This window comes from Crinia signifera, chromosome 1 (genome assembly GCF_055691185.1).
Source record: "Crinia signifera chromosome 1, ASM5569118v1, whole genome shotgun sequence".
In the NCBI taxonomy this organism is placed as follows: Eukaryota; Metazoa; Chordata; class Amphibia; order Anura; family Myobatrachidae; genus Crinia; species Crinia signifera.
Genome location: NC_139217.1, coordinates 370,592,882 through 370,607,245, shown reverse-complemented (window position 1 = coordinate 370,607,245; position 14,364 = coordinate 370,592,882). Strand labels below are relative to the sequence as shown.

Here is a 14,364-nt window from a genome sequence, read left to right as displayed (position 1 = left end):
GTGCAACAATAGCCATGGTGTTCTACAGTCCGATCTTGCGCGTGCACACACACACGCACGCACAAAAAAGAGAGGTTAATAAGCCCATAGGGTAGTGCGAGTTTGTGCTAATTTGGCCAGCATATCGAAGGGTGGGAGATGGGGTGCGGTTGCCAGCATTTACACACCACAGCAATTCTCAGCCTTCACCCAGAAAAAAATCAATCTACCTATCATTTTACTAGATACATTTAACACCGAGTGGTTGCAATCGGCAACTTCTCCATTGGTTCTCTTCTCCAATCTTATCACTGCGTGATACCATCAACCCCCATGTGTGAAAGGTACTGCCTGTACAATAATGTCCTTTAATGTAAGCTGAAAGAACTTGGAGTAAACATACTCCAGCAGCTCACGCACACTGGCCCCCTAAAACATACTTCAAAGGAATTACTTTGAAAATGTAAATCACATTTAATTTGACATAACTAAATTACACAATTAAGTCTCTTAACCCCTAAAAAAAAAGGCACCTACTTCCCAAGCTCTTCTTTGTCATTTTCCACATCTTGCTTAAATTCTTCTTTATCAACCTCCTTCTCTTTTTCATCTTTCTCTTCCTGGGTACTTCGGGTCATCTGTTGCTGATGATAGAAAAGCAACGAATGTGAACATGTAGAACGTAACAGTACACGTTAGATAGAATACATTGTCTAGAAAAATGTCAGTATCTATATACATAGGGGTAATGTAAAACTACAGGCTGCTATGTGTCTTCTACGAAGAATCCATGTGTATTAGCATCCTGCCCATATCCAAAGGGCATCCACTTGGCTTCCAGGTATGGAAAAAAATTTGAGACTTGACAAAAAAAAAAAAACACAAAATGAAAAAAAAACATGTGATAGAACATTCTCTCCCGAGGGAGAAGGAAATAGCATAAGTTAATTTAGCTTTCAATAACCATACAGATGTGTCCACATACATCTATCCTTCATACGATACAAGTCAAACAGAACATGTAAGCAAAATGTGACTCTGTGGTGCCAGGCATCTTTAATATGACTTGTTCCATTAAATAGTGTTTTATTTACAAACAAAATAAGTAGCTTCTGCTGATTAAAATGACACGAATCGTGCCTATATTCAGTGATTGACTGTGGCTGTATCTGCATAAGAAAGTTACAATGTTTTCTTGGAAGGCATTGTAATGTAGTATTTCATATGCAGTTACAGGCACAGTAACCATATATTTGAATTGATCATTTTAATCAGCAGAAGCTGCTCATACATACTATTCATTCAATTTAGCAAATAAGACTATTATTTAAAAGCCTGTCAAAATTACAGCTTATGGGGGTATTCAATCCCGTGTCCTGACTGTCAGGACTCTGGCCTGTTTTCTGCGAAAACGGACCGTAATCTTGACGATTCACTGCCATTTTCAGCAAAATGGGCCGACAGCTTTTAAAGTCAGGTTTGTTATGATGAGCTGCCGCATCAATGCTGTCGGGAATGACACCACGGAATAGGCATCCATCGAAAATAGCAGCAGTGATTGAATACCCCCTAGTCCCTATATGCTTCTACATCCAATCTCTGTCTTCTAAGCTCCCTCTGTCCATATCCAGGAAATTTGAAACATATCATTTTAGATTCACTTTCTGTTTGGTCGGTCGAGTGGCCTCTAGTGGTCACTGGTGGTACTTCACCTCAAAAAGGCTTTAGCCTTTTATATATAGTGATTTAATGAAACAAGTCAGAAAAGATGACTACAGGTACTACTACTGAGTTGTGCACTAGATGGGCTGTTTAATGCTGAAAGGAGGCTAGCTGTATTTAGACACAGTGGGATCAGTATGATTTCCCAATGGTTAAAACACAAAACAAACATTAACCGTTGAAATCCGGACATGTTCTAAATGCCGACATTCATTATTCCAACAAGTTCAAAATGCGTCATTTAAAAATCTCCACATGTCACACAGCACACTATTATAATCTAACTCTGTCCATTTTGATTTTGAATTAGGAACAAGTCGGTTTCATACAAAAAACATGAAAAAGTCATGTTGACATTTTAAGTGGCGGCATTTAGAGAATGTCGGCATAATTAATGTTAAACTTGTTAGCATTTTGACGGTTGTTATTTTGACAAATCGTTAAATTGACGGCATCCAGTCATAACTGTATATTCATATAAACTAATATAGAATGTATATAATTCAAAAGATTTAGAACAAGAATTCTAAGATAAAGAACACTTTTTTGGCAATGTTGCATGTAATGACACAATGTTAGCTGGCAAGTAATGTTGCTAACTTTAAGCAATCATGTTCAGTGTGTGCTACCAGTGTTAGAAGTATGAGTTGATACATTCACATTCTACAGAACTAGCAGAGCAACAAGCAGTGGCAAACGCAGGATTTTCAGAAGGGGGTTTCCAGAGGGGCGGAGCAAAGCACAGAGATGGACACTTAGGTGACCCAGTATATGCCGGGTCAGTTAAAGTAATATATATATATATATATATATATATATATATATATATACACATACACAGAAATACAGTATGGACCTCGTATTGCGCTGATAATAATCTGCTGCTACTCCGATAAGACTCCCCTGTTAGTGGGAGTCAGACAAGAGATTTAAAGGGGGGGGGGGGGTTTATCGGAGAGCGCTGAATGGTGTACCACCTAGTTACTTCAATGCAATATACAACACTGATACAATTTGTGTAGTGACAGTTGATATTTGTCCCTTTCCCGAATGAGACGTGCCAATCTGTTCAAGGTATAAAAGTTCTTTATTGAAACCCAGCGCGTTTCGTCAGAACGACTTCATCAGGGGTAAAAACAAAATGACTTTCAAGTATGTGGTTTGATCAACTTTTAGTACTCGTACAAGGTAAAATCCATATGTGGGGTTTAGGCCAAAACGGGCTTAGTGACAAGATGTGGAAGTAGATCCGCGGATAATAAAGGATGTTTAAGTCCCTATGATGATGGATCAGGGGGAAAAAAATTCCGTAAGGTTAGTAGAAATCAGGTCTGTAGATGCTGGAGGCACTAGAAGTGATCCAGTAGTAGGTGACTCGGTTATATATATATACAGGATCTATTTAGTAGATGATTTAGATCTTTTGTAGTTTTGGAGATCATTCCAATATAAGGTGCATTAACGTGCAGAGTTCTTTTTGGTCGAGTATCGGTGAATATGGCCCTTAATGGTGGGATTACTCCATTCCAATAGGGTGGGTAAGATGGATAAAGGCTCCACCAGCCTTATTTGGATAAAATACAGCGATTGTCAGGAATAAAAACTCAATCGTGTCAATGTAGAATTATTTTTTCACCACCAATGGGAAATCAGATAGATGGAAACACTTGATTTCGCAAAAAATCTCCACAATGTAGCAATTTTCAGGCGCTCCTTCACTGGCTGGTAGTGGTATATATATGAATCCAGTTAGCCAGCACCCTCCTATATCAGCGTATTCAGCTACCGCGTATTCATACAGACCAGTCCAATCAGGGGGCACCCATCGGCTTTTACAGCTGTAGAAATTCACAGGAATGAATCTTGGCATTCCTGTGAATTTCTACAGCTGTAAAAGCCGATGGGTGCCCCCTGATTGGACTGGTCTATATATATATATATATATATATATATATATATATATATATATATATATATATATATATATATATAGCAAGAATATGCAGCACTCCACGGCAGTAAAGCAGTAACAAAGCTTTTAATTTCCAAACCAAAGTTTGGAAATTAAAAGCTTTGTTACTGCTTTACTGCCGTGGAGTGCTGCATATTCTTGCCCTATCTACATCCCCTGCTGTGCGGGCACCCAGGCTGAAACGTGTACGGAGGTCGTGCCTGGCATCCTGGTATATATATATATATATATATATATATATATATATATATATATATACACACACATACATACATACATACATACATACATACATACATACAGGGGCGTCAACAGCAGTGTAGACCCCTGGGCATAGCAATGTATTGGGGCCACTACTGATCCTCCAGCGGTAGGGGTGGGGGAAGCTTTGATGTCCCCCGGGTGGTAGGGGGTATTATATCAACTGCTCAGTATTTAGCACCTGGATCAGTAATTTCCATTAATTACCCCTTTACTGCACAGATGGTGGGAGATGGGGTGGGAGAAGGGGGCACTGGGCTGAATGAAGGGGCCCTGACACATAACTTCCAGGGTGGTAGAGGATGTTTAATATGCAGAGGAGGGGTGTATAGTGGAGTGGGCATATTATTCATAATTTTCTGGTGGGAGACAGCTTGCTTGACTGCAGATATCTCCAGTTCCCAGAAATACATTTATTAGATTTTAATGGATTTAAAAACTAGAGAATCCCACCTACCAAATGGTAATGGGGACTAGGGGATCAGAGTTCAGGAGGCAGAGCAATCTGCCAACGAGAATATAAAACTACATACCAGGTGTGTGGAGCTGGAGCAGTAACCAGCTGCTGGAAGGCTGATATCTCTGGTTCTGGGAAGAGTAGAGACAAGCTACTAGTGTCCACCAATGAGGGAGAGTCCCATCTTTTAAAATATACCCTCAGAGAAACTCTGAGTCAGACAGAACCTGAAATATCTGACTTGGAAGAGCAATTAACAGGCTTGGATGGGGACCACTGCTTTGAAGTCAGATATCTCCGGTTCCCAAGGGCCGATTTTTAAAATTCTTGTACCCATGGAAAGAGAGAACCCTCAGCTTTCAGCCTAGGGCCCTTAGACTCCTGGGGGGGGGGTTCTGGGTACCCAGAAACCCCCCCTGCGTGCGCTACTGACAAGGGTTCTTGTGTAGCTTCACGGCGCCAGCATGGTGCCGTGCTACTTCCGGGTTGGGTACGCTCGTCAAACTATCTAAAATAAAGTAACTTAACTCCATGCCAACGTGGATAGTTCATACCCCCACTATCCACGTTGGCATGGAGTTGATTTTAGATAGCGTGGCGAGCCACCGAGCCCGCAGCGTGGGCGAGCGAAGCGAGCCCCGCAAGGGGACTCAGATGTGCGGCGCCATGCTGGCGCCGTGAAACTACACAGGTACCGCAACAGGTAAGTCGGTTGCAGGGAGGGGATTGGTACTAAATCCCGGTGTTCAAATCCCGTCAAGGGTGGGATGTGGATCCCCCCCCCCTGTGGGTTCGCTGCGCACGCCACGCAGCGGGCCCGGTGCCTTGCTACGCTTGACACTCATTTATTCTCCCTCTATGGGTGTCATGGACACCCATAGAGGGAGAAAGTGTCGGGATTTCGGTGTCTGGATTTTGAACGCCGGGATTGTAACTGCAGCCCCAACAGTGGTAGCTTTAATAAATACTTACACAAAACCCCATCACCCTACTATAGCAATGTGAAAGGCAGTAGCTTACCTACATTCAATACAACTATAGGTACTCATTTCTGGCTGGTTTGATGGCAGAAAAAAAAAACAAGTAAACAATAAAACAGACAATTAAGATATCCATTATGAACACAGATATCACCACTAACTTCTGAATAAACCCACTTGGGTCTAAACAAACACTCCCTTAATGCCATTCTCTTCCAGAAATGAACCACAATGCAACACCAAGTATTACAAGATAGTGTGAACACTCTATACAATTACAGCTGCAGAAATCATTAAATTCCCTAATTCAGCCCATTGGGCAGCTATAAAATAGGATGTGGCGTGTAGACAAAGAACAGTAAAAAAAATTATATATAGATATATATAATTTATTAGTCCTTTGTGGTTTATATATTTAACACTCAGCCAAACTAACCACAGCACAGGCCTAACATTCAAAACATATGGCAAGGAAAAGAAACACAAAAAAATAATGAATTTCAGAATATGAAAACCCTGCATATAAACAGCGAGGATCGCCGAAAATAAGCATTCCTCGCTGTTTAACCCCCTCACCGGACACTCACTCTTTTCTACGTTCCGGGGAAATACTCGCTGTCACAAGACAACGGGGATTCCCCCAAACAGGGAGGCTCGAGGCTAATACAGGGTGCCCGCTGCATTTAGTCGTGAGTCTCGCTGCTTCTGCGGCTGCATACGCCGATTCCCCCTGGCCCCATAAACGGAGCCAGGGGGAATCAGGGTGTATGAGGGGGCAGGGGGTGTCCACTTAATACTGACAGGGCGAGCGGTGACAGCGAGCTGCCCTGCTCGCTGTCACAGCTCACCCCCGGCATTGAATATACCCCATAGTGTGAGACACAACAAGCATGTCTTGTGTGGACTGTTGCAGAATCCTCATCTGCTATTGTCCCACCATTATTTTCCCAGTCATCACAAAGAAGACATTCATATCACACACACACACACACACACACACACACACACACACACACACACACAGCACCAGTTTAAGCACAACATGTAGCACAATCTTGGTTTTTATTTGAGCAATCATATCATACGTACACACAGTTAATTCAAGTGGATCCCAACCCCCCACAGAAGGAACTGGCATATAGTAAAATACAGCCAACATTAATAATAAAAATAATAATAAGGCAAGCGTTGCACTGCATGCAGTCATGGATAATGAGGATATTGCAGTTATGGCCCCCATACACTATGCAATTTTGGGCCGATTTCACCACTTTAAGCGGATAATCGGGTGAAATCGGCATAAAATCGCAATTGTGCGACACGTGATCTGATCCGATGCGCGGTCCAGTGCATCGGACCGGATCAGGAGGTCAGACTTTCAGCACATAAGATCACATCTGACCTCCCTGTTTGATAACTGACCGGGGAGCAGTGGGGCGGGCAGCAGGTGCTGAGCACTGGACTAGCTGGCGTAGAGGAGCAGTGGGGCAGACGGCTAGTGCTGAGCCCTGCACTAGCAGGCCCGGTGCCAATCATATCATCAGCAGGCAGCCGCTGATTGGCTGAGAGCTCTCAGCCAATCATAGAACAGCCAGTCATTTGTCAAGTTATTTTAAAAATCTAATACCCTGCGCTGCCCATCCTGGTGTCCCGCTGATGATCACCGCCTGGCCCTTTTGCACAGCACTCTGCACTAGCTGCCTGCCCCACTGCTCCTCACTGCCCGCCCCCAGCTTTACATATGGTAAATCGCAAGCAATTTATCACATGTAAAAAATGGCACATCAAGTGCCAAATCGTATGTGAGCCTTCCAGGGAGCTGCCGGGTGGCTCACAGGTGAATTGGGACAAGTCGGCCTAATGTATGGGGCCTTTACTTTGCTGTAGGGGTATGTCAATTTTGCAACAATAAAATGTACATGTACAAAGATTTCTAGAATGTAGACATTTGTTTTTACCACTAACGAAAGCCCTGTATATACAGATTCTTCCAGGCGATTTTGACTACATTGTTAATATCACCTAGAAGGCTGGGCAGAATTGACGTGTACACAGTGGGCGATAGTGATGCACGGCTCCACAGCGTCGCTATGGCCCGGCAACCAAGACAGTGCAGGCAAGAATACTATCACTAGACGCCGCATGCACTGTGTATTTGGCCACTGCTGGGGAAGGCAGGATGTAATTATACCACTTTCAGACCGCAAATCCCGAGTCGCACCCAGGATTATGATACAAGTCAATCCCAGGAGCATCCTGGCATATGTGGTCTGACAGCTACTTACTGGCAGGTCAGTGACGTCACACGGGGCAGGACTGAGTATTGGCATGTCATCGGGAGGCTGGGGAGGAGGCTGTGCTTGGAGCCAACAGTGCTGCCTCCTCCATACTGTGGTCGCTCAAACCATGCTACCTGTTCACACTGCACCTGACATGGGTCAGAGCCTTGTTGAACCCTGGTCATGACCAGGGTTAAACTCCTATGTTGTTCGACCCAAGGTGGCCCTTTCAGACCGCACCTCGACCCTTGTTGGGGCCGCAAGGACGCGGCAATAACCCGGGTCTAGCATGCGGTCTAAAAGTGGTATTAGCCATCCAATCTCTGACTGCTAACTACATCTTGCTAACCAAATCACCAGACTGAGTCCTGTGTGTACACCACGGACAGCACCAGGTATGTGCTCTGTCACCTCCAATGTGTGAACTGGCCAGAAATAGGTTTCAGGTTCAGCATTATTTTATAATACATTATTCTGTTCGACAGTCCAGCAGCACTCTTTCGACAATGTAGATTCAACTTTTTTAACAGTCGAATCTGCATAGGCCAGCACTATGCCGATTCGAATACTGATGGCTGATATTACTTGTTGGAAATATCAGCTGTGATTGAATATTGAATATGTGTGTTGATAAATACAGAACACATACACACATTCCTATGATGTAGGCCATGGGTCCTCAAACTGTTGCCCTCCAGATGTTGTGAAACTACAAATCCCAGCATGCCTTGCCACAGTTATGCTTTAAGGGAGTGTTAAAACGGTGGCAAGGCATGCTGGGATTTGTAGTTTCACAACATCTGGAGGGCCGCAGTTTGAGGACCCATGATGTAGGCAAATAAAATTGGCAATAAGTAGCATGGAGATTTTGTAGCCTTAAATAGGTTGAACATGGGCTAGTATACCAATCGACTGGGCTGTACTAGAAATGGATTGTTCTAATTTTTGTAATAGCCCCCCCCCCCAAAAAAAAATCCTGAATCTGATGTCACATGGAAGTTTAAAAGAGTCAGTGTGATGGTAGACTGGCTCAGGATCTTCCTATACTGCTTTCCATGCCAGCGCAGATGAATTTATAGGGTGCAGGAAGACCAGTATTTGTGACCATGAGAGATACAAGTGAAGACGTTTACATAGAAAATTACAGCTGGCAGACCGGTATCTATTGGTATTAAATTGATTTTATCCACTCTGTTCACTCCTTCAGCGCTTTACTGAATGAGCAATATATGGACATTTTCTCTTTTTTGCTTCTTCTCTAGATATGAAAAAAAAATCTATATTAGAAAGACTACAGCCCCCAATAAAGCCCTTGTGTAATTATCAACTTCTAATATAAATGGCTTCTGCACAATTTTTACTGAAGGTCTCTAAAAAAAAAATTACAAAAAGAGTAAATATTTTCATATCCATCTAAAACAAAATTTATTGGCATCGTCCCGCTTGTGATGACTGGGTTTCTGGTGTATCTGACTCCCACCCCCTAGTGATGCATCTAGGATGATTAAATACATTTCTATTCATCTCGAAATAAAGTGGGAATATGATCTGTGACAGGGTACTTCGGAATGCAAGAGACAGAAAGCCATGTGATGTGTCATCTATCTGTTACACTGTATAGCGGTGTCACATCCCAGGAAGAATTTTATCTGTGCTCCATGGGTAGTCTGAAAACTGGCCCTGCCCAGAGATATTACTAGATTTATCCGGCATGCTGGATATTAATCGCCGGGCAATAGTGGCCCGCATGGCTATTACTAAAGCCCTACACATGGAGCAATGTAAAGGCATTTTCTAAGCGCCCCATTACTGGTGCTGTGTAAGTATTGAAGTTACTTTTTTCTTTTCAGAAGCACAACTTAGTTTGCATGGTTGGAATAAAAATACAAGGAAGTTAAAAAAAAAGATTTTACAACATAAATCTTTGTCCGTTCTCTGACATTGCATTTTTAACTAATTATAGCTTTCACACTTTTACAAGGTAATATATATATTCTTAATTACTTGAAAGGTTTACCATGTGAAAGAAAACTGGTGTACAAGGTCTCCAAATAATTTTGTGAACTCCTAGAAGCCCACAACATCCCTCTCAAATAAATAAAAACAAAAGTTTCATCCACAGCAGCAGCCTGTGGGTCCGTCCCTACAGACATCACTGCCGAGAGGACATGTCAGCAAGGAGAAGGAAAAACAAGCGAGTTGGGTGTTTCCTGGAGAACTTAGTAGTGTCATTGTGAAACATCCCTAACACATGATATAATGTCTATGAATGGATTGGAACCGTAGGAGTTTACTGACTGGAAGAAAGAAAAACAAGTTTACAAAGTGACATACAAGTGCAGCTATCCCACTGTCAAGGTCACCTTCAGGGAGTGCAGAGCGCTGAGTGTGTGACACAGACCTCCTGGGATCAGTGTGTTACACGGCGGCCGGGCTGCTGCCACTAGCAGGGCACACTGTGTAATACGGAGCAGCTGCTCTCACCTTTGCTCTACTTCCCAGCGGGTTCCGTCTGCTGCTGAGGAGGAGGAGGAGGAGAGGGAGGAGGGAGCAGACTGTGCCCCTGACACTGCAGCCAGCGGACCGGGGCAGCGCTGCATGCCTGAGCGCTTTCACTTTCATGCCAGGCCTCCCGCCCCTCCCCGCACACAGCAGCCCGGCTGCATGGAGAGCCTGGCACCACGTCACGGCCGGGAACTCGGTCCTGCCTGGGGCTGGCGGCGAAACCCCTGTGGGTTAAGGCGCCCGTGCCTTTCCCCGCTGCCCCCTCCCCTCCTGCACCGGGCTGTCATTCGTCCCGTGCCCGGCCGACAGTGTCTAGGACCAGGCATAAGATATAAAAGCGGGGCATCAGTCAGTGTGTGCGGTGACAGAATGGAGGAGGAGGAGGAGATGGGGGACAGTCAGCAGCAGTGAGCGGGAGACCGGAGCGGCAGCAGATGACAGATACTGGGGGAGAGGACCCCACACACACATCCCTCCCCCTCCCCTCCCTCCTGCTAGCGGTGAAACCCGGCCACAACATCACCCGCCGCCCAGACACTTACTTCTCGTTACATGCAGCGTTCTCCCCTCCGGTGTCCGCTCCAAGCTGCCATACTCACAGCCCCCCTGCTCCGCAGCTCAGCGCTGACTGCCTCCCCCACCTACTTCCAGCAGCACAGCCAGGGAGCCCGGTCTGGGCCCTCCCAGCACAACTCGGAGCCTCCACACTTCCTGCCCATTTGCATAGTTAAGCCTTAAACTAACCACAACATTCCTGCTGTGATTTGGCAACATATGTGCACTGGCAGCACTCGGGCTCCGGGTGATTCATCATCGCCTCAGACTATCTGTGTGACGGTGACACATACACACACTGTTTATATGCACACGTAATAGCATCAGTCTTCCGAAAACTCCCTCCCCACTGTATCTCGGACAGATTCCTTCAGCTTGGAGCATTACAAACTCCATTATGACACACTTTCCATTCCTGGGACGTGCTTCGTTTCATTGAAATTACTAATTTTTAAGAACAATTCGCAAATACAACAGAAAATGAATGACTGAAAGCAGAGAAGCAGAAAGAGAAAACAGAAAAATAGAATTTTAATTGCGATTGGACCCGATTTTTAATTGTACTGGCACCCAGATGCCTGACTACTATGTTAAATGCCCCCCCCCCCCCCCCGACCTGATTTTTGATTGTACACCCACCCTGATGGGTAATGACTATGTCAAATGCCCCCCCCCCCCCAATGTTAACGCCACCCCACAATCAACGCCAACCCGAAGAGTGGCGAGTGCAGCGAGCCCGCGAGGGGCGGCGGTACGCGTCCTCCGACCTTTTCATACCCCCACTATCCACGTTGGCGTGGAGTTGATTTTATATAGTGTGGCAAGCGCAGTGAGCTACCGGCCCCGAAGCGTGGCGAGCCCCGCGCATTACTTCACATGTATTCCGCGGGCTCGCTGCGCTCGCCACGCTTCGGGCTCGGTGGCTCGCCACACTATATAAAATCAACTCCACGCCGACGTGGATAGTGGTGGTATGAAAAGGTCGGAGGACGCGTACCGCTGCGCTCGCCACGCTTCGGGTTTGTGTTGATTGTGGCGTAGCGTTAACAATGGGGGGGATATTACCTAATAATTAACCATCATGGTGGGTATACAATTAAAAATCGGGTCTAGGGGCCATTTAACATTGGGTACAATGTAAAGGCATGCGATGCGACGGATTTTTACATTGTACAAGGAACATCTAAAAAGCCCGAAAATCGGGTCCCATCGCATGCGTTAACTAGTGGCATGCGATGAAAAAATCGGGCGCCCAGATATTACACAAAATAAAATGCCCTAAGTTGCAGGGACAATCAGATTTTATCCTTGAACCTGACCCGATTTTCTAACATCACAATAACTAGTCTGTTTTCTGGAATATAATGTTATTTATGTAGAAGCAGTATTTGGGGATGTGATCATTGCAAATAATGCACCAGGAAATACTAGACATATTTATGCAATTAGGGGCATTATTTTTAATGTGGGCACAGGGTCGGTGCTAGGTTGTTTGGTGCCCCTCTGCAAATTATAATTGTTCTCCCATGACTCTTAAAGAAACATAACAAATCAAGTGATAAAAAAAGGGAAGGGGTTGTTACAGAATAGTACCCCCAATTCAAATTACACCACACAGAAACCCAATCTTATTCACATTATACTGCACGTACTCCCCAGATTCATATTACGCCACAGAGTAGTACCTCATACACAAAGTCCACAGTATTGCCATCCCTTTCACATACACTACTCCTCATAAAGACCGCAATTAATGACCTCTGGGCCACCTCAGCTGCATTCGGACGGTGTGAGCGATCCGTACGGTAGGCGGGGCTAAGACCCCTCGGTTCATGTCTGAAATACGCATCCGTCCGAACCAACTAGAATAAGGGCCTATGAGAGATAAGCCAGACAATGACCCAAGGTATATGGGGACAACTTTACAGAATGGGAAACCATTTATGCCATGATTGCATTTTACAGGCCCAGTTATTTAGGCATTTCTTTATATATACTGTACCATTGGACGGATTGACTACATGTCTAGGTTTGTAGTGGTAAGAGCTACATTTTATAAGCACAAGCCAGACCAACCAAATTAAATCTCATTCAAGATAGAGCATTGCAGGTCTTAAAGTGTAATAAGTACAGCTTTGGCAACATCAAGTCAAGCTTCCATCTCTATATATACCCTGCTTTTTCCGGCTGTTGTGCTACACAGCGAGGAGCAATTGGCAGCACCATTTGCACTTTGCCTACAGATATATTATTCTAAGCGATCTGTCTGGATCGCTTAGAAATTAAACACAGATCGCTCCATGTGTATGCTCCAAAGCGAAGGTGATGCACAGTCCCGTACGTCGCCATCGCCAGACTAGATCTCGACTACTCCTCTGCCCCCCACATTTCTCATGCCCCACCCATCACACAACCCTCCTTAGACCCCCTTATCACACACATCCCTCCACACCAGCTAGCATGGGATGCTCATGTGATTCATATATAGCACTCCGCTCATTCAGACTGTGGCAGACTTTATAATCAATCTAAAATTCTTACGGCAATGCAACCAGTGCTATACTGTTCGAATTTTAAATAGTAACATACTGTAGAAACATAGTTCATGAGGTTGAAAAAAGACATTAGTCCAACACGTTCAACCTATATTTGATCTCCAGTGGTGTAAAGGACCTGGATGAGGTTACTACATATCTATTATGAACCAGAATTCCTGACGACCCCAAATGGCTGTACAATTTAACTGCCCTTACTGTAAAGAAACCCATCCTATGCTGGGTGAGAAACGTCCTCTCCTCTGAACCTTAGCAGGTCACCAAGTGTCCTGTCGACATTCTTGTTGGTAAACAGATCACATGATAGTTCACTATATTGAGACTTTATGTATTTGTATATATAAATCATATTATATTTATTATAAAGTCTGGATGAGTGGAGAGCAGTCAGGGCTTGGGGCTGCGGAGAAGGAGGGGGAACCAGGCCCTATCCACTCTTCATGATGCCAGCACCGCTGCATGTGTCATAGTTAAGGCAGGCGCAGGCTGTGGCAGCTCTCCTCAGCAAGGTAGCAGAGCGGGAAAAGCGCATATCCAGAATTGCCCCTCATTGCGTTGCAAGTACTTTCTGAGTGGGTAGCGCTAGTTCTGTGTGTGCACAACCTCAACTTCAAACCTTGAAGTGAATTGGCTGACAGCAGAAAACTAAGGCTACAGTAGACACCAAAAACTGCACAATATTAGAAAAACATTGCATGGTGTGCCAAATCTCAATTTGCAGATGGTTGTGTCAAACTTTGGTGTAGCCAACTAGAATCCATGGATCCAACATGCCTTTGGTCACCAGTTCCAGGTGCGGAGGCGGAATAATGTTGTGAGGAATGTTTTTTGGGACACATTAGGCCCCCTATCACCAATTTAAATATAGTTTTAATGCCACATACAACCCTAGTATCAGGGAAAACGTGCAATCCTTTTAGGCAACTTCTACCTATCTTCTTATGCCTACTTCCAGCAGAATAGTTATGCCACAAAGTGTTCATCTCAGTATGGTACCATGAACATGGCAATGAGGTCAGGGTACTCTATTGCTCGTCACCATCAGCATATATATATATATATATATATATATATATATATATATATATATACATATACA

The 14,364-nt window shown here is 44.4% G+C and overlaps 1 protein-coding gene across 15 annotated transcripts in view; it reads right to left on the bottom strand.

The window, feature by feature from the left end:
- Positions 1–14,364, bottom strand: part of NCOR2 (nuclear receptor corepressor 2) — a 351,963-nt gene that overhangs the window by 118,695 nt on the left and 218,904 nt on the right. For all 15 annotated transcript variants that reach the window (XM_083150819.1, XM_083150847.1, XM_083150856.1 and 12 more), the window contains one exon: positions 517–623. In XM_083150819.1, the coding sequence (XP_083006945.1) occupies positions 517–623 (107 nt within the window). The remainder of the gene's footprint in view (positions 1–516; positions 624–14,364) is intronic.